Raw genomic sequence first — 21,931 nt, 5'->3', positions numbered from 1 at the left:
ATAATTCAACAAATATTTGTTTGTCACTTTTCGTATTTCAAAAGTAGATTTTTGCTACAAGATTATTAAAATATAAACATGTTTTCCTGTTTGAGCATCCTTACATATAACTTCCGGAGGACAGCCATGTTTTACAACTGACTTGCTGACTGTCAAAGGGGGGCGGACCGCGGTGCATTGCCAACGATTACGAAAAGCTACAAGGATCTTTCCCCAGCTATTTAAGCTTATTTTTCCGTATCGACAGTTTGTTGTTTTAAAAGTGTTTACATTTTGTCCCACATTGCTTATTTTCAGTACGAACTAATGAGAGGAAGTGAAGCCAACCAGAGAATCTCACCAGGCACCCTTGAAAAATGTCGCCGCAATAATGCGTGGGATAATCAACCACACACCAGTCAAAATAGCAAGGTTTTGGAGCCCTCAGTTGAATTTAAATATCAAGTAAATTTTGACCGTACACCCGGCGAAAGTCGACTGAGAAGCTTTTGTTGGCATTTATCGATCACTTTGCAACATGTTATTTCTAGACAATTGATAAAACATTGTCATATACAGACGTTTATTCTTTGTAGCGCTGCTGGAAACACGCGATCTCAGGTGAAAATATCAGCCGACAACATAAACAAGACAAAAAAATATATGGTTACGAATCTACGTCGAAAGAATTTGCCTCTTTTAAATATTACTCTCCAAGGATAAGAAGGAGGGTTTTCTGTAGACGCATCAAAGGAATATACCTTGTAGGCAAAACTACGAAAAACTGATTAAAATGATTCGCGGCAAAGTTCACATGATGAATGGAAAGAGTTTAGGAAAGTTGACAAAAATCATGGATGTACCTTAATCTTGCTCGGCAGGACGACACAAATCGTGTGATTCTTCGCTTGATGAATTTTTTCGTCTATAAAATCTGTTGAATTTCAGTTTTTACTAAGTGTTCCTCCGAGAATAGCCCAGTCAGCGGATAAAAATATGAGCACGATGCTATCTTTGTACATTGCAATCCATCTGGTTCTCAGGGCTGCCTTGAATTATTGAATGGTCAATATTCATGATATTTTAATATAAATCTACTATAGCCCGTATATCACGAATGCTGTACTCTCATTGGCTAAGCTTCTCATTATCTATTCAGCGTCGATTCATGATAGTGGGTAAGGGAAAAGACTTGACACGCAGTGTAAACTGAAAACAAAAACGTAATAAAGAAACTCTTTTCATTTCAGGAGATCAGTTATTGAAGATTCATATTGAAACAATTAACTCGTAAAATTGCCCTCGATTAGCCTGCATTATAGTTGGTTCGAGTGCATAATATTTCAATACTATTTTATCCCTGTTACATTGGATAATGAAACCCAGCCAGGACAAGATATTGCAATCGAAAGCAACGAAGATAAGGGTAATTAAAATAAATTAACATTCACGTACGTTTTTATGAGAAAACGTTTTCGAACACGTATCATCAACAAAAAGCAATTGATTCGATTCACAGCGACTAATGCGGAATGTATTTTGACCACGAAAATTAATTTCAGTAACCAGGCTACCACGGTGTCTTTGTGAAAAGCAGTTTTTCTTTATCCACGGTCAGTCTATCTCGACTGTTAACCCTACTCATGTTTTTAAATAGCAGTTGGAGTAGTTTGGAGTTTAGCTAAACCTTACACTTATTTTACTCAAATCGTCTTTTATCGTGCTGAGTGACTTTAACTTCTAAACGTTGATATCCGTGACTTGTAAATGGAATCTTGTTTTGTAATAAAATTTTTAATCAGATTTGTATCAGGTTGGTTAGAATTAGGTTTGGTATGCTTTGCTCATCAGATATTACAGTCAGGTTTTCAGTTATAACCGTTTTGTTTGTTGCACTTTGAAAAACGGAAATAAATATAATAAAATAAACTGTTAAGCAGTTACTGAGTCTATATTATTTTTTCTGGCACTTTCAAGATTCATGTCATCATCTGATTTTTTTCTCGCTAGTACTAACTTTTTTGTGTGTGTGCCGTTGTTCTACGAACCGAGATTTTAATTTGGGCCTTTTTTAATTAGCAATAATCTTTATTCGTGTCTTGGTATTATGTTTCCTAACAGCTGCTATTAAAACTTCTAAGAAAGCAAGTAATTCTTCAGTTGAAGACATAAACTCGACCCTGTACGATGAAATCAATTATTTTGTCCCTCCGGTAGTACTGATTGGATCAAGTTAAGTCACGCTAGGCCTTAGTCACGCGAAAAAGTCACGCAGTATTCACGCGCGAAGTTTCGTTTAATAGCGCCATTTTGTTCCTTATTTGTTAAACAGTCCGTCCATTCAATTTTTCCTAAGAATCAAAACTTGAAAATTAAAAACATGAATCTTGATTTTTCATTTTGTATTTTAAGAAAAAGAAAACTTACAAGTCAATTTTTAAGTTTCCTTTTTTTCTGGGCCGATCAATTAAAATTCAATTTCGATTTTCTTTGTTTCGATTTTGATGAAAATTGAAAATTAGCACGACTTACTGGACATTAATAAAGAATCGAGTAAATTCAGAAATTTGCATCTTTTGATCAAGAATTGTATTGTTTAATTTTCAATTTTTAATTTGATGAAAATTGAATAGACGGAAGGTACACGGACCCAATTTGAGGCTACGGTTGAAAGATCACAATCAATTCAACATTGCAAGTTTGAAACGAAGAATGCGGTTTGTTTGAGATTATTAAAAGTTATTCTCGGAATGAAATACGGAACGTGTATTTTTACCGTCATTTTATGTCATGTTACGTTGAAAGATATGTCCTAAGACTTGTTTGGCAACAAAAACCTGTTTGTTGGAAGTAATACTTCAGGCAATTTTTAGGATTCTCCTAGGCACTGTTCACACCGATACGGATAAATCGGAAACGCAGTTTTTTCCCTCTGGTTTGGCCTTCCATCTACAAAATCCGACGTTTTCGACCTCCTAGAACGGATTTTGTTTTCAAAATTACCTCCAGAGTAGATAAATTTGAGAACACCAGCCACAAGCAATTGGAAAAAGAACTGAGAAACTCTCTGTTATTGGCTACTTTTTAGACACTCACCATTACATTACTTGTCCCCCTCGCCCTATCAATGTTGAAGAAATTCGCAATGACATTCAATCAAGCAAGCGTCAACTTTGAAAGAGGAAGGTGGGACAGGCTTGAAGTTTATTACATTGTCCATTAGGGTTGACCTTTTACAGTGCGTTATTCTCAGAAAATAGGAAAAATGCTGAGTGTCTCAACCTTTTTGGAACTGCTTGTAGATGGCTATTCATCTTGGCCTCGTTCAGACGCCAGACTTTTCATAAGCCGAACCTAATACCTTGAATTAAGTACATGAAAAGTTCGGCGTCTGAATCAGTTGAGAACGGCTGCTTCAATTTGGAACGGCTCAGCCGGAAATTTCGGCTTTTGAACGGCTTTCATTCAGACGTCGAACTTTTCATGAGCCAAACCTAATGCACAAATTATTTTAACGTATTTCAGATGCTGTCTCTCGTAGAGAGCATGTTTTGCTTCAAGTAAATTAAGTTCGGCGTCTGAGTCAAAAGGCGGGATTTTTGTGATTTGGGCCGACCTTAATTTGAGTTAAGTTCGGCGTCTGAACTGGGCCTCAGGATCATGAGTGGAAGTTTTCTTTGTGTCTACGTGGAAAAATAAATTACTTTCTTACTTATTAATAACTGTCTCATCCTCAGTCCCGCCTTCAGCCCGAGAGTGTTCCGATAAAGCGCTTGGGAAAATCCGTTCGAATGCAGAAAATGGCTGCAGAAACTGGCTTCCAATTTATATCAAAATTAGTTATTCAACTGGAATCTGGTTAATTTTTGAGAGCTTCATGAATCCGAATCTAGCTATATCTGATGTTTATTCGACATTTATTTCTTTTGTAATCTGTTTTCGGGATTACGTAGACATGTTTTATCACATAATCTACGACTTTTCGATTTACACTTTGTTCTTTCCTCAGAAGCCGCGCATTTACATAAATTTGGCGTAGCCTCATCAGAGAATAATAATTTTTGAACCAAAGTTGTTCTTCGAGTGTTAATCGGTAAGCCGAGCGGCGAACTCGAACTCCCAAGGGAAACAGGAATCAGCTCAAGTTAGCGGGGATAGTGTTGAATTTCAAGTAGCCTATTAATCATTAATAAAATATTGTGGTTTTATCAATCTTTGCGTATCTTTATTCATCTCCACATAATACATCAAAACAGTAATAATTATTGACAAAAAAGAAGAAGAAGAAAAATAGTGTAAATGTAAGGGAGAAAGGGCAAAAAACATTACTTAGCCCTTAATAACATACAATTACAAGTCACTTTGGTGCAATGTTTGTTTTATAATTAGTTTGGGAATTTAAGCCAAACTGAGACCAAAACAATAAAAAAATTAATAACACACGTTATCAAACGAGGACTCGTGCGCGGTTTTTTTTCCTTTTTTTCAATAATTTTTCAGAAAAAGAATGACCAACTAGGGTTGGTTATCCATCGGTTTGGTACATACTAAAACAACTTGTCACGTCACAGCATCGGTGATAAGTAGTAGATATTTACCTCGCATCCACCGCTATCCATTTCCACTTTCATTTGGTGGTACTGTTTAAATATTTCCAGAGGTGCCAGATTATCATTGCTTTCAATTCAATTCAATTTTATTTTTCACACGTACAACGAGATTCAATACAATACATAAAAAGCAATAAACATTTATATTACAAGGAGGATTAAAAAGAATTAGGATAAATGTGTTTGGTTTAGTGTGAGCAGTGCCCAAAGGAGCATGCTGCTTTCGAGTTGGGCGCTGCTTACGATGGAAGAGAAAATTATTTCGGTGGAAGAGAAAATTATTTGGGAAGGTTTGAAAAAGATAAAGGAAAAGAGCGTGCTTAGCGAACGGATGACGGTGAAGAACTCTACATTACTTTTGGCTTTTACTGCGGTGAGCCGGTTTAATAATAGGATTTCAAGGACTCGACTACTAAACGAAGCCACATTTGTTTTGTCGGCAAGTAACATGGTGGGTGGTTCTTCGATCAAACGTTTACAGACATGACATCTTGCTCCAAGCTGAGGATATTAAAGGGGCAGTGTCACTTTAAACAGCCAAGCCAAAAAACATATTTATACAGGTGTAAACGTCAAAAAACTGGTTCATTTTTGTTAACAACAACCCTACTACCGCACAGAAACTAGTATCATTCATCCTTGGCTTCAGATGGCTAGGATGGAAATGGTTCCAACTTGAAAAACTGGTCAATATTTTCAAGTTGCTCCGTATGTATTTTGGAAATATAGCTAAAAACGTTTTCTAGTTTATTCTTGCTCAAAAAAATCATTTCATATCCCCCGCCCCCGCCACCCCACCGCTGCTCTAAGAGCAATTTAGTGTTTGAGAAGAGGTTCAAAGTCAAATATTTGAGCAGTTTTAACAAACATACAGCAAAATGTCCGTGACAGTGCGCCTTTAATATTTTATAACATTGGGAATTTATCCAAAATGACTAACAGGACTTCTGGATCGAATATTGAAGAGAAATGGTTAGACACTAAAACCTAAACCTCGCTTGCTATGGAATATTAATCTGTCAGATTCAGAAACGTATACCGGACAATTCATACAAGCACTTGTATTGTTAACAACAGCTGCACAAAGGCACTTAACAACCCCCTAATTGTATTTTTCCTTTTTGGATATTATTGCCAAAACAGTTCTAAATTTACACTCGATCTACATTGGAGCTTCGCTGTGGTGAGTAATTGTTTGTGTTGTTTCTCACGTTTTACTCTTTTATTTTCTACTTTTCATCCCCAAAAATATTCACCTTAAGCGCAGTAAATATTGGGGAATATCTGGCGAGTAATTGTTACCATTACTGAGCACAGAGTTCCGATAATCTGGATTGTGAATCCCTATAGGATAAGAATATTTCTCTATTTGTATCTTTTCACAATCATCAACTGCAAAAAAGAATCACACTCCATGGATGTTAACGTTGCTAATTGTTTTGATTGCTGTTTTGCTGCCGTGTTTATCAAACAACCGTGCCTTTCCTTGTTTTGAAAATGCTTTTTGGTGACAATTTGGTGAATGATATTCGATTATGTTTCTCACTCTCGTGGAATATCCAATATTCGATATTCAATATCCTGATTAAGTCCACTCGATCGACCCTCGGCCTCGTCGACTAGAGTGTTTGCAAAATATCCTACGAGAGGATAACCTGCGCGAAATAGATCGAAAACAACTCTGGTCTTGACAGAAAGTTTTTGTTGGTAAGTTAATAATACTAGTCATAATTTAAGAGTTATGAACTATAACAAACCATTAATACACATTTTGTTCTAGTAAACCGAGTAACAATACATGTTCATAGCCAATTTGTTGCTGCGCACTTCGTCTGTACTACAATTGTTCACATTTCGACAGATCAGTAACAAAGAATCAGATTCAGAACTTTTGTTGTTTTGATAACATGTAAATTTATGTATAGTTCATGGTGTTATTTGACGTAAAAATAACGTAAAACTGCCTCCGGCAATGGAACAAAGCGAGAGAAGCTGGTAAAATATGTATGCATCACACGTCAATGAAAAATCAACTGTACACATGGTCACCACTTCAGCCTTGACTTTAAATTTCGCTGCAGAATTACACTAACTTAACAGACAACTGTATGTATGAAAGATGGAACTGAATATGTTAATCAAAACAGATAGACCTCTCAAACGTTATTATTTGTTAAAATCACATTGCAAACTTTATTTTACAGGCATGTAGAGTTTCGATAACTGACGCCAGCTCACTTACCTACAGTCGAAGAATAGAGTGATAGAATTTGATCCCCAAACTAGCGGCCAACATGTATCGGTCTGAAAAATAGGAGGAATTTCTCAAATTGGCATTCAAATTTGCCTCGAATCCTCAAACATACACCAATTTTTAGGATCACTATCGAAAACCTTGTTGGAAAACTCTTTGCTTTGAATACAATAATGGTTCACGTAACTGTCAATCATGCGGGAATCAAATTTATCTCTTATCAGTCAAGAAGGGTACTCAGTATTTATTACTATCTACAACGAACTTCTATGTATAGATCAAATTTGCGTCAAATCTTCAAAAATATACCAATTTTCAGTATCGCTAACGAAAGCTTGTTAGAAAACTCACAGATTATAGACCTGGGATGTGAAATTAATTACCCAGCTATTAAAACATTGGCTTGCGTAACCGAGCGAATCAGGAGGGAATTTAAAACTAAATTCGTCAAGAAGTGCACTATTTATTTCTATATACAACGAGCTTCTATTTATAGCTAATATGATCTAATACGGTCTAGACTTGAATGACGCCCTTAAAAATATTAAAAATTCCTTCCTAAAAATTAAAGTGGCGTTAACATTTTTCACGACTTGAATCTCCAATTACGTCTGATGAGATCATTTTTGTTTTCTAGCTGTGATACATAGAAAGGTTACCTTTTCGGATGATCAGTGAGGGTAAAAATTGCTATGTTTACAAACATCTGCTTAACACAGGGAAAAACAGATTTAAATTAAACCAGGCAAGAAAATCTATTTAAACGCCCACCTCAAATGCAGGAGAACCGCGAAATTAAGCACATTGGACAATTTTAAGAAGAAGAGTGAGGAAAAAAAAGAATGTTTTTTTTGGGGCAGTAAATATTCATGAATTTAGCGGGGATGAAACGAGGAACCCATGTGTTTTTGATTCACAAGAAGAACTTGATTGAAATAAGTGCGAAAATTAAACATTTATGTGAAAAACAAAATTCTGTGTAGGTCGTGGGTTTTGGGGGAAACATTTAATTCTTTGACCGCCCGTATCTTGTCTATCTGACCATATGACATTATTGTAAAATATCTCAACGCACATTTTGACAAACAATACATCTTGCACGTCTTAAAACGAACCGGAATTGAGCCTGAAACATGTTGGAAAGTGTTGTTATTGACTCATTTAGCAGAAACGAAAATTTATGTACAATGGACGTGAAGTTTGAGAATGAATGCAAAATTAACTATTGTATTTAATACTCGGAGAATGTCACATGAACTATCAACCGTATTCTGGTATGCGATAATAGTTTTATTCCATTTGTTCCAATCTGATAAAATTGCTCGTTATCTCGAAGCGGAAGCGATGTTTTTGTATATAAACGTCAGCCAGTTCTGGGATGAATTTGACTTCCATACAGGGTGAGTGATCCGTCTAACACGTTCTCTCTATTTTGGTAAACACTCATTTCAAAGGAACTCTGAATTTTCATTATTTAGCGTTATACAGAAATTCAGCAGACATGGCACTGAACTTGGTTAATACATTGCTATTACGAACAAATGAAGACAATGGCAAACCTTTGAGCGGCGAAGTTTGTTCACGTAAGTTCCTCAACAAAGCGGCAAAGTGGTTAGTGAAAGATCTATCTTGTCAAATGCCATAGACATCACAGACGACTTCAATGTCTTGCATGAGAAGATTTGTGCTCTTTCGTGGTTTTGAATATGTTTCCTTAGCTGGAAAGAATAGATTTGCCAGTCAGATTCCTTGGAAGAAAACCACCACCAATTTGTAGATGACCGCTTATTTACATATCATTATGATTGGAAACACCAAACACAGTGATGGCGACAGTGGCTCCTTTATTGTTTGATTCGCTCGTTCGTTTACATTCTACCATTGTTCCTAGTTAACACCTTAAGAGGATTATTCAAGTGCAAAAAATAACATAGAAAGCACGTATTTCGCTTTCTCGCCAAATAAACTGAGGCTCGATATAAAGTATTGAGCTAAATACAGTGGAACCTATACAGCTATACAGAAAGCGGTCTGGCAGAAACCTAAACGTTATCGTTTTCTAGTTGATATTTCCTTTCTACTTTGAATAGGACATCCTTCCCTTTGTTTGCTGCTTTCCTTTCTTCATTAAAAGAATATTGTTTTCACTGGACTAACCTGCTGCTTTTCGATTGAGAGGAACCACCGTGTTCCTCATGAAAAATGTAATGTTTTGAAAGTGTGTCTCATGTTATTGGCTAAGCGCTTATTTAAGGAACAAAAAGCATTATTTTTCTTGAAACAGACGTTGAAAATCTCGCCGGGGTGCTTACCATTTGCACAAAATATCCGGAATTTCGGTTGGAAATCAAAAGAATCTCCAAATGTTCGAAAGTATATCGGGAATTCTCTGATACCTTCAGACGTACTCCTCTTTTCCAGCTCGAAAGGCATTTCTCCCGTTTCCAGTCTTCTATCAACGAAAGTAGCGCGGCAATGCAAATGAAGCGCCCTCTCTTTCGGGTTGCGGTAAGCTGATTATAAGACAGTGCATCCCAATACTGGGGTATTTTTGCGCAGTTTATGAATATGAGGAAAAGCAGTTCTTAGTAGGGACTGTCTAATCCAAACAGAAAATTGGGGATAATCACACAGTACTTTTCAGAGCTAGTCAAACAACAGTAATTCTAAAAATCTATGAAATACACAGCAAGGTATGGCCGGTATTTTCCTTCCACACTGAAGCTTAATTTTCTCTGAAAAATTCTTTTTTCACTTAATTTCTCTTTGGATTGCAACAACCCTTAATAAGACCTGCTTTTCTTGCGTAATTATAAACCGCACAAAAGTACCTATGTTTCAGTAGGAACCATCTGTTGGAAACGAGTACGAGCTGCAACTAGTTAAATTAACACGTGATCATTTGTAATCGGATTTCTCGGATGCGACTCTCGAAGGAACTCTGGAAAATTACCTCTAAATATAGCGGAATATATATCTTGTATGTCGCGAGTAGCGTAATTCCTTCTCAAGGAATGCTATCATGTAAATCTTCGAGTTTATCAAGTATTAAAGAGTTTGGTCAAATACAACACCATCCTTAATTAAGAAACCCGAATTTGTAGGACCATCTCAAAATATGCAGAACATTTGCACAGCAGCGAAAGGAAACAGCGCCTTTATTCTTTATTATTATTTGCCACCAAAGTGTCATTACAATGAGATAATCAATTGTTCAAATAAAGGTAGAGGGAAAGGTACTAAAGTAAATAGTGTGAACAATAAGCTTAAAAGTTTGAGAATTAGAAGGTGGTTGAAAGGAATTAGGATGAAAAATGAACTGCGGCGAGGAGATCTCAAGAAACCATAGGGCTTATAGCGAAGAAGCCTCCTCATGATAGGTTTGCGTAAATACGCTCCAACACCATCCTTCAATGAAGTCACAAAGTATTACAGCATAATTGTAACGGAAGTGGAATATGTGAAATACAGATATTTGAACTGCGGATGAAAGACTGAACAAGTAAATGACTATCGCAATTATTTCCGAAACTTATAGTTGTTAACTGAAAAGAAGGCCTGAAAAATATTCAGGCTTGAACGGGATTAAAGCAATGACGCACCAAACAAGCTCTGGAATGGACCGTAAAATAAATCAGTAAAAACCAGTAATTAACTGTGTTTGCAAGGACCACCGCCTTGCATAAATTTGATTCATTTATATTTTTGGCTGATTAGATCTTTGACAGATCCTGCGTATACCTACAGCATTTTCGTTGTGCGGTTCCTTGCTTATAGTTTGCTTTTATGTTTTGGACCGTAGATCTTTTTAGATCCGATATGCTGTACCTTTTAACATGGTTTGGCCATGTACCTGTGAAGGAAAGTTTTGCTTTTCTCATTTAACTTGACGACAGCGACATGATATTTCAGTTCTTTTGTTCATTGTTTGTAGTCACGCGCTATGACGTGGACGGATGTCTGAATTTGGGCCCATCCGAAATCGGCTACCACGTGCATTTGGTAGAACACTCGACTCGCGTTGGTGTTCTACTTTTTGCTGTGCTACACCGTGCTGACGAGAGCCAACCAGCTCGAAACAGCTGTCCACGGTTGCCGCATTCTGTTGATTCTCGGTTTGGTCTCTATCATGTCGCTGTCGTGTTAAGTTTTCTACGCAGTCCAGCCTTGCATAAATTTGATTCAAAATAAAAGTACCGGATCCTGCAGTGAAGGATCTAATCAGCACAAAAAATTGTAAAACAAATAATCTAAAAAAGAGCAAGGCTGATTTCACGGTCAGGGAAGTATATTTTCCAATATTTCGAAAGGCACGGCCTTTCTTCTTCAGGGTATGTTTGAGTCTCAAACATACCCTGAAGAAGATCGGTCGTGCCTTTCGAAATATTGGAAAATATACTTCCCTGACCGTGAAATCAGCCTTGCTCTTTTTAAGATTATTTGTAAAATAAATATACGCTTTAATGGTGATCTCGAGGGAAATAATTAGTTTTGTTTACCAGAGAGACTCGATGTTTTCCAAGACTATTTTCGTCGGGACCAGACCTTAAGTGCTTTGTGAAAAGAAACAAACAGCGCGCATTTTGGGATCGAAAGTGTCAGAAACTTGGAGTCTCAACAGCCTTCTCAGAAGAACACATCGAATTCTTTACAAAGGACGGAGATAGTGGTGAGGCAAGATTAAGGGAACCGCGGGCCAGCCCGCTTTATTGTTAATTATTTTTTAATGAGTCAAACTTTTCTAAGCGGTCAATTTTTTGTGAGTTGGATATTTTGAAAATTAGAACTTTTAACTTGTAAATAGCATGGAATATGTTAATAATGTAATATGTTAATAAAGAGATTATTATTATTATTATTATTATTATTATTATTATTTTAGCATCAAAAGCCAGAATTACTATTAGACTTACTATTTTTGCAAGGAAACATAAATAGGAATCTAATTTATAGTTTTTTTTATTAAGAGGTACTGTCCTTAACCCAAAGATGTCTGCTTGACAATTTGTGCGCGTTTTAACCCATCTTCAGGTGTTGGTGATTCCCGCGAAATAAAAGTTGTCGTCAAATTTTTCTCAAACTTTTTGTGACTGCTTACTAGTTATTATTTCAAAAAATTCAGTAAAAAGAATTCGTAACCATGCCCACGAAAGAGCTACAATCTACTCAAGTTACCCCATAATTGCTTGCAATATTCGCTTTCAAATATAATATGAGTCTATTTGATCACTTCTTACCATGTCTGGTGGTAACAGCAATTACATAGTTAAAGTAGAACTTAGAAAAACCGTATACATAGAACGCAGGGAAACACAACATGAGCAGTGTTGACCCAAAACGTTTCTTGCGTGCGTCAGGTGTCCTCAGTATCCGCACAATTTTATACCTACGACTGGCGATGACTCATTTTTCTGTCGTCATTTGTTTCTAACTGAAAAATCTTTAAACGTAAAGAGAATAATGGATAGATCACCATGTTCGAATAGGAGAAAATCACTATTTATTAACTGGCTAGGCTTAGCATCAAGGAAAGACATCATGTTTTTAACTTGCCCGCTAGCTAAGCGCGCTCTAATGACGCGAGAATACGCAGTAAGATTACGCAATGCACTTCAGTTCAATGAAATCACCTTAAGGAAATACACTTTCTATGTGTCAAATGACATGCTATAAAACAAAAAAATTTAAAATTAATAAGATAAAGAAATAAATGGAAATATCTTAAATCACTGAGCCGTGGAGAAAGGGTTCTATGTCTTAAAACTCATGATAGCGAAATCATCGTTCACCCATCAAATAAACCCTAAAACCTAACATATCTTCTTTGAGGCAACAAAAGGCAAGCTTTTAAGTGAAGTTCTTTTTGGTATATACTTGTCTTATTTCAAGTGATAAGGAAGTGTCTACGTTTCCGTCCCAGCAGAAAGAAAGCGGCTTCATCTCTTTTACCCTTAAACAAAATGAGCAATATCCGTCACAAATTCATAGGATAATTGTTAAATGTACCACTCAACATTATATCAATGAGCACTCCGGTAATTGCGGCGGCAGACAGAAAATCCATCACTATAATCTTGGATAAGGCAATTGCTCATTTTATCTTTGTTTAGATGATTGATTACTCATTTTCCTAAAAAACCATTCCACAAGGTAATAGGTAGCTGAATAGACTGAAAATACAGCGAGCAAAAAAGCACAATCTCTTTGAGTCATTAGGCACCATTACGGTCACTAAACTTAGGTAATTGGTTAAATAAAACTGTGTCGTGTCTTGCTTTCCCTCAAAATTTGACCTAGAATGTTAAGTTTTGCTTTGTTCTTTATCTGTTTGCGACACAGAAAACTAATCGTGGCTCCCTATTATCTCTCCTGTGTTTAAAGGAAATTATAAAGGTTTACTTTTCTGTCGATTAGAATTCATCCCTCCCAAACAAAAAAAACCCCTAACTTAAGATAATATATGCGACATTAAAAGTTATGCTTTATATCGACGCAGCCGTCCATCCACATTTAATCTTTTCCCTCTATTGACTTGCTTGAGTAAATTTCTCTAAATAAATATAAAAATAGAGCTTTTACCTCGCAACAGAATTAATGGGGGAACTTGTTTTCGCGGGTAGATTATGTCGGAAGCCGACGTCGTAATGTCGACCATTAAAGCTTTGAGAGATAAGAGTCGCTTTCTTTTAAGATCATTACCCGGATCCTAACTTGCTTGAAAATATTAATGCGTTGGTGCATATTATTCTAATCACATTTTCGATAAAGGCACATTTTCCATTAATTATTGTTTAACTTGCTAGCAACATTCTAAGCCGTGAGGCACAGAAAAAAAGCCGACTTTGTTCGTTAACATTTTCTTCCCATTCCACTTCCCAAACTCCAGTTAAAATACTATGATAAAATTTGATTATTTATTTCAAATTTTCCTTAGGAAACCAGAGAGAGAAAAAAACGAGTTTTTCCGAACAGGGGAGGGGTGGGGAAGCGAGAGGATTTTCACCTGAGATCGTAAGTCAGGGTGACAGGATAGGATTAAGATAGACATAAATTTTTTTATTATTTTAACTCAAACCCTTAGCGTATAATATGCCAGTTCTTCGTTCCAACTAAAGAAAACTAATTCAGTTGCGATTCTAGTTTGCGTAAACAGTGGCATCATTTTCACTCTAGTATTATTTTCAAGATTAACGAAAGCTTGGAATAGCACATTCCAAAAAAAAAATGTTAACACATATCCTATTCACAAGAACATTTGGGACGAAAAAGCGACATTAATGCCAGCTTTAATACTTTACGCCTTTTAAGTGCGCTTAGGAATAATGCGCCACCTGAATGTTTAGCCAGAATTGCAAAAGGCCATTACACAAGAAGACTTTACTTAGAATATACTTAACTGCTATTAGTAACAACGGCGCCGAGAATAGAATCTGTTTCAAATTTGAGGCACACTTGCGCTTTATACTGTTCATTCCTTTTGATTAAGAGTGAGATTACAATGTTGACTTTTCTGGGCCAGGTGTCCTTGTGCATGTCACATTTTGTAGACTCAAATGTAAACGGAAGATTGAAGTGGTGGCATAGGTTACCTTGAAAACCGAGTTACATTCACAGCAAAATCTTAATAACAAAACAGGTATATATTGGCCGTTCTTTTAATCGTTCCGCCAAATGATGTTCATCAAAGAGCATATTAACTACCGCGTTATACTAGCTTCTTCAACTGGATTAAACTAAATCGAAATTAAATTTCCGATTCAATGGAAGAAAAAATCGACAAATTTAATGCAAACCTAAACCAATGAAATTTTGCTGGCTCCCTTGCGTTTGAATAATATAATGTTACTCTGAAAGCTTTCTGACGTCTTTTTATTTTTGACAAGTTGATGTTGGCTTTGCATTGAATTGACATCTTTCTGATATCTACTTTATTGTGCTTTTAGCCAATAGAATGAAGGTATCCTTTTTACACATGCAAAGCTTTTTCTATATAATTGCGGATGCATAAACAATTTACCAAACTTTTCTTGATGCATGCTCAATCGTTGCCGTGGTGTAAGTTACTTCCTCGAGAAGAATTAGAAACGAATTTATGGCCGAAATATAGGCTTTTATTTTATAAAAAAGCGACGGAAAAGAGAAGTAATACAAAACAGCCACTGTAAGGTGTGTTTCATTTGAGCCATTTTAACATTCAGGTCAGACATGTACATAATGATACCGTATTAATGCAAAAAAGAAGAAACTTATCTTGTTGTTCCAACACGCGATCTCGCGAGCCAGGTCTAAAGTGCTTACTTTTTTCTGTTTCAGGTTGGCAAAAAAGATGGTAGATCAAATTACAGAGTTTGAAAGATTACTTAGACCGTGCAAAGATTTATACGCGCTTTTTAACTTTACGGCACTGAAACGACTTCCAGAAAATGAAACCACTTCCGTTATACCCGCTTTGTTCGGAAACTACTCGATCTGTTCGAAGCGCCAAACAGAATCCGTCGATCCTTCGCAAAACACGATTACAGTAACACCGATTTTGCTGAGGAATCCTTCGCCCGCGCTCATAGCGTATTTCGTGGTCATTGCTGTCCTTGGACTGGCTATAAACTTGTGCGTGATTGGCACAATCTGCCGTGTTCGCCGACTATGGACTATCACCAATGCTTTTGTGCTCAGTCTAGCGATGGCTGACTTTTTCATGGCCAGCATTTTGGTACCCCTCAACATCACGTATAAATATTATCCAAGCACGGGCGTTTCCACAGCCAAAGACACGCTGTTTCCTTTATTAGGCGTTGCGTCGCTTTTAAACCTTGCTGCCGTCACATTGGAGCGTTTCATGTCGATTTCATACCCACTGACATACGACGCTTACCTGAATCGTTTTCGCGCCACAGCCATTATCACAGCCGTGTGGCTGCTGTCGTTTTTACAGGCGTTTCTACGATTTGGAGTTGGGGGAAACTCCGTGTCTCCTACTAAAAACCAAATCCTTTACGAGGATCTTCGATTTGCCTTGGCGTTCGTTTTGCCCTGTCTGTGTATCTTGGCTGTGAACATTAAAATCTATTACGTGGCTCGACAACACGCTCGGCAAATCAACGCGTGCAACCCGCAAGGGCCAAGCAGTACGTTTATAAAGAAGTTGAAGACCGTGAAAGTCATAGCTCTTCTTGTTGGCACGTTCATGTTAACATGGCTACCTTATTTTATACTGTCGATTTACGCCCATCACGCCACAGACAGCCCCGAAATTGAGATCGCCGAGGATGTTACTGAAGCGCTTGTGTGTGGAACCGCCCTGTTTAACCCGCTGCTCTATGGCTTGTTACGTAAAGATGTGCGAGAGGCAATGGTTAAAGGCGTCAGATGCCAGAATGTGAACCAAACTGAAATTCAAAGCGTTTCATACACCTTTCGCACGGAAAACACCGTTGCATCGCTTGGAAAATGAACGCGTGGACACTTGGAGAATAATCTATTTCTCCGCAGTTAAACTTCATATTTCCGAGTTAGCCTGTTTACGCTTTTGTCAAGAGTAAAACAGTTTTAAGGTCGTTTATTAAACACGGCCGAGGAACTTTTGGGTCTATGACTATTCCCCAAAGGCTATTAATTATAAGTCGCACTTTCTTCGCGGTACTTATGTTGTATATCAAGCGATTATAACTTTGAGTATACAACCGGTATAGTGAACTATATTATTGTATAAGGTGAAACACTATTTTCTTCGCTGTTTAAGTCTGTGGATGAAATCCTAAAGTGAGACCATCCAAATGAAAGCTATACTGAGCAGTACTTTCCGGTGGTGATGTTTAGTATGGTGTACAATGTCGTTCCAACTTTTGTGGATAAATTTAAAATCTTGAAGTGTACCCTTTCAAATGAGAGGTATCAACAGTACTTTGCTTTGGTTCTGTTGGTATTGTTGTAAATATGGTGGTCTGAGAACTTTAGCGTGTACATGGAAATCATGCATTTTGGCTCCATGTGCGAATATGATATTCAACTGAGACTCGATTCTCCGTCGGCAGAATTGGGGTCCAACTGATGTTATTCGCACTTGACACTTGACTATACTGAATGTCACTTGACTAAGAAAAATTGTTACACAAAGTTTTAAAATTTTAGAAAAACAATTTGCTATGGTGTGTCAATAGTATTCGGCACGACTTCATACATTTAAAACGAAAGCTAAGGTTGTGCAATAGGAAGCTGTCAAGTTTATTACATCGCTTCGAGGCAGGCATTGCTGAAAAATGCTTTATTACTGTTAATACATATTGACATTATTATATTAGGATTAAAATTTCTTGTATGTCGGTACTCAAATGACGACGAATTCGATTCTAAATCAGACGCGCTTAAATGTATACAAGTACTGTTAAATGGACGCGTATAATACACGAGAATAAAGGATGTCATTCTTTGCACTCAAACACATCTGTTTCAAGCTTTATTTTTCTCATTAGTAGAATACCGGGTCATTAACTGCTTTTCTTTTATCTCATATTGAGAAAACCAACAAGGCCAACAAAGCAATTAAATGGCCCATTCATTTCCTGAATTTAGTGGATATCGATATTAGGCGGGAAATAACAAGACGTACAATGAGTCAATTTCTGTAGAGAGAATCTTAGCTTCTTGGGTTAAATTTCCGATCTTTTCCACTCATTCAGGGGCACCCAATGGTTCATTTCTGTGGATATCTTTTTGGAAGGCATTAATCACCTAAAATTCGGATATGTTTAGTGCGAAGAAAATATAAGAAAGGTTCGCTAGCATTTTCGCGAAGCCAGCCACAGCTAGCTGAATAATGGCAATAAATCCGTCCCCGAAAGACTTTCTTCGACTTCAATATTCAGCTGATATCCAAACGGATCAGACTGTATTAGGTTACACAAATGTCTTTAATAAGGCTGCAGAACGATCTGAGACAAATTATTTTAGTACTTTGCTTAAATGGGAACTGCCTTTTTTTTCCCTTACTCATTCATGGTTGCTTTTCTAAACTCCAGTTAAGGGAGGATTTGATCTTGCGCAGGATGTCAACGTTAACAAAAAGAAAGAAAGAAAGAAAGAAAGAAAGAAAGAAAGAAAGAAAGAAAGAAAGAAAGAAAGAAAGAAAGAAAGAAAGAAAGAAAGAAAGAAAGAAAGAAAGAAAGAAAGAAAGAAGGAAGGAAAGAAAGAAAGAAAAAAAGAAAAACTCCATTCAGTGGTTGAAATGTTATGAACATGAATGCGTCTCCTTATTACGCATTACTCCTGGTTAGAAATGTTCATTTGCAATCGTTTAACGCTAAGCAGTTTTTCTAGGAACAGACAGTTTAATAAAGGTTGGCGTCTCTAGTCATCCAAAACATGATATGAAAACAAAATCTGATTTGTTTGTAGATAAAGCTAATGGCATATCGCGGGGGATGATCACGTCTCGTCTTTATGCATCTAACATCTAATAATTAAATTGCAAATTATAAAAACTTAATGGAACTGAAATGTTGATAAAAAACGCAGTTCTAGTTAACCTTAATGTCAAGTAAAGTGTATTTGGACATGAAAATAAAAAGTGTAAAATAAAGTTTGTTTGAAAGAACTTGTAACTAGCTTGTCTTTCTTGAAACTTTTCAAAAATGCCTTTGATTCCTGTCCACTGAGTCTAATGGCAAACATAATGGATCCTGCCGGTCAATTGATTACCGAAAAAGGGACGCCAATATTCAGATGTCTTTGTAGCGTCTGTTTCAGCCGTTTCCTTATGTCAATGATACCAAAAATAGACACGCCTTTTAATCCTTTCTACTGTAATTCTAGACGCCAGACTTGACAAAGCAGCCTTTGCAAAAGGCTTTCACAAAATGGTGTACGAAGAAATATTTGCGAGGGTACTGGATAAATATAGCTTGAGACTAGAATGAAAAATTTTCACGACTTTACGTGCAGCTGATCAATAGAAATCTAAATCGGATGTTCAATTTGCGTCCCATGTCTTGAAGGCAGACAGGTGAATGACACTTCTTTCAAACGTCGCCTTTCTGCCGTCTCACAGTCGAGTCAACTGCCCGCAATGTTAACTGCAATGTATTGCCAACACTCCTGTTCAGCAGATGAGGCTAAAGCCGGCGACACACCTGGCGATTTTATACGCCGATCGCGGCGAGTTTGATCGCCAGCGAAAATCGCAAGTGATTTTCACCAACGATTGGTGCGGACACGCTTGGCGATTTTTTTCGCCGGTCGCGGCGATATGGCAGTTTAAAAAATTCATGTGATAAAATTGCCCAACCTGATGGGTTGACTTTACTGGCGATTCGCAGTAATGACCGTAGAAAATCGCGGGAACGGACACACTTGGCGAATGCCGGCGAATTTAATCGACGGTATATGACATGCCAGATATCGGCGAATTTATTCGCCGATCGCGGCGATCGGCGTATAAAATAGTCAAGTGTGTCGCGGGCTTAAGATACAAAATTCCAATTTCCCTATAAAAGCCCTAAATTTTTTTCAAAAATGTCTAAAATTAATAGAACAGTTTATAGATATTTTCATAGTGCAATCAAAGCATAATAAAGATATAGCAAGAAAAAAATGACTGATAACCATAAAAACAACTAAAAAAACCCAGTTTATTACCAAACCTGCCGAGATGCTGATGAGCAGATTGTTTTGAGTGGTAATCCGCTGATTACACTGTAGATACTACTGTAAGGGTGAGCCCTCAATTTAGTCACCCGTAACTGACAAAATAAACGCTTTCGCGACGTTTTTGCCTGTGTAAATTTTTCAAAGTTTCATACCGAGTTTTAATCATTGCTAAAATTCTCGAGGTTTTCTAAAATTCTTTTCAGTGTCTAAAATTCTCAACAACAACAACAACAAAAAATCCGGAATATTCCATTCTAAGCCTACTGCAGATTCCACTTCTGTCGCCAACAAAAACACCAGTACAATTTCTCTCTTATTGAATATTGCTCCTGCGCAACGTACGAAGAGGTAGTTCGTGATCTGAATTAACAATTGGTTCATGCGTCAGCGTGCGCTCTTTGAGATATCAGTGAAGCACGCGGAAAGTTTGGAGAGCACTAAAGATGCGTACTCTAGCTTCTTGAGCACGCGCACGCAATTGAATTTGATTACACAGATTTACTAGCTATGTTATAAAGTTAATTGAAATATTTCTGATGCAAGTGAAAATATGAAATTCATATATTTGAACTGTGGATGAAAGCTCAGCTCCCAGTAGACTTGCTACACTGTAGCTCAGCTGGTAGAGCACTGCACCGGTGTCGCAGTGGTCATGGGTTCGAGTCCCGTTCAATGAAGCCTGAATCTTTTTCAGGTTTGCTTTTGGCAACTGCGTGATTTCCCATCATAAAGACAATTAATTAATAAGGCAACGGCTGCGGATTCAATGCAATGGTCAACAAGCTATTGCTCTCAGATCAGAGAACTGGGCATGTCCACACCTACAACAATGGACAGCTGGAGGGGAGGGAGAAATTTCGTGGTTTCTTTGGTGGACGAGCACCCTTCCCTCCCCTGGACCTTCTAACCACGCAATGTCTTTTGTCAGATCTGACTTTTCGCTTGCTAGTTTTTACTTTCTGTAAACCGTGGCTTAACATGAAGCTGTTTTGAGGACATTTTTTCCCCTGAAGATCTGTTTTCGAACAGGTTTACATTTAAAAAATTAAACAACTTTCATTCCAGCCGTAGCAGTGTGCTTAGTGTCAGTCTAACTGTCGAGATTTGATCACACAACTTCGGTTCTGCGGTTTTCTTTCTTGGCATTATTAAAATATCTCTGTTGAACTTGCATTATTATCAGGCCAAACCAGTTATTAAAATGTTTACGTTAAATTTTCACAGCGTTGAATTTCCTTTGTGGGTCTACCAGCTAATTCAGCAGCAAGAATCGTATTCACTTGGGAACAGTGCAAAATTCATGACAGTTAAATTTCTAATTTCTTAGATTATATCGTATCTATGCAACAGAAAAATATAAAACCCTCTCTAGCAAGGCCTCGTTTTATTTCTAACTGGTCTTTTAACATCTAATTTTCTGTTACTTAGCCAGAGACAATAATTTATTTAAAATGTATATGTCAAAGTTTACTTTACATGCTAAAAGAGGGTAGTTCATTATGAACAAAAGTTTCTTCCATCATGTTATTTTCTGGGAAACGAAGTATCTTTGAAAAAATTCTTTTGTTTTACTGGAACAAAGAGCTACAAGTTTTACTGACAACAACTGATTTAGCGGCGTAGAAAACAAAGAAACAACTGTCAAAAAAATTAACTTGCGAATTTTGTTAGCGGTAATACATCTTAATACTGATAGCTAAAGGTGTAAGTAAAATACCAAAATGAGTTATATTTTGCATGTGTTAAGCATGATCAGGTCATCTGTTATATCTGCCTTAGTTTAAAACTGTTAATTTCTTTCAGTGCTAATAAAGAATAACGCCAAAAAGGCTTTGATGTCAAGAAAACCTTGATTTGATTTCTCCTTGTACGTTATATTTTTTCTAATAACTTCTTTGCACTTTTGGAATTATAGCGTTTTAAAAATGAGACTCCTTCCTTCACGTTTTAACATAAAGAACAGTAATTGTATCCGGAGCACTCAGGCCAATTTGTCTGCTCAAACTTCGCATTAATTATAAAAATTGAGTTATGTACAGATCTGCCTAGCCGTTCATGTCATACTTCCGATCTACTTAAGAAAGAACTGTCATGACAACTTTGAGTCGAAAGATTGATAGCACATAAGGGTGCCGCAATATTTTCTCAAAGTAAGTGATAAAAAATTGTTGCAGCTTGTTATGGTTTGCGAGGCTCCATTTTAACACGTGATTTGTTTTAAACGGCAAAACATCAACAGTGGTGCAGGCGTATACGGAAGGGAAAGCCGAAAATGAGCATAAATGAAGTACCCACCTCACTGAATCCGATATGGCAGCCACTAACCATTGGGATGTGCACTGCTTTATTTCTTCTGTTTCTGTCCAGAAAACAGCTTCTTCTGGCAGGCTCGAAAATTGTGCGCATAATCATTAAAAAAAATCCAGACACCTGGCTTACGTCACCT

The 21,931-nt window shown here is 37.1% G+C and overlaps 2 protein-coding genes across 5 annotated transcripts in view; one reads left to right on the top strand and one right to left on the bottom strand.

The window, feature by feature from the left end:
- The window catches only part of LOC146479438 (potassium voltage-gated channel protein Shal-like), a 34,631-nt gene extending 12,792 nt beyond the window's left edge, over window positions 1–21,839 (bottom strand). Inside the window, exons 1-2 of one of the 4 annotated variants that reach the window (XM_085111085.1) lie at window positions 21,781–21,839; window positions 6,832–6,893 (exon numbers count right to left, since the gene is read on the bottom strand). The gene's annotated coding sequence lies outside the window, so the exon portion shown is untranslated. Of the gene's footprint in view, window positions 1–842; window positions 1,018–3,691; window positions 3,815–6,831; window positions 6,894–8,402; window positions 8,698–21,780 lie in introns of those variants that run through there. The other 3 variants (XM_085111086.1, XM_085111087.1, XM_085111083.1) reach the window with 3 other exon arrangements.
- On the top strand, window positions 14,800–17,279 carry LOC146479439 (histamine H2 receptor-like). The gene is made up of 2 exons (XM_085110859.1): window positions 14,800–15,009; window positions 15,157–17,279. The coding sequence occupies exon 2, from the start codon at window positions 15,170–15,172 to the stop codon at window positions 16,292–16,294; it is 1,125 nt and encodes a 374-aa protein (XP_084966985.1). The 5' UTR covers window positions 14,800–15,009; window positions 15,157–15,169; the 3' UTR covers window positions 16,295–17,279.
- Window positions 21,840–21,931: the final 92 nt, after the last annotated feature.

Source organism: Pavona decussata, unplaced genomic scaffold (assembly GCF_977016875.1).
Source record: "Pavona decussata unplaced genomic scaffold, jaPavDecu1.1 SCAFFOLD_59, whole genome shotgun sequence".
In the NCBI taxonomy this organism is placed as follows: Eukaryota; Metazoa; Cnidaria; class Anthozoa; order Scleractinia; family Agariciidae; genus Pavona; species Pavona decussata.
This window is presented reverse-complemented; position numbering and strand designations above follow the sequence as displayed.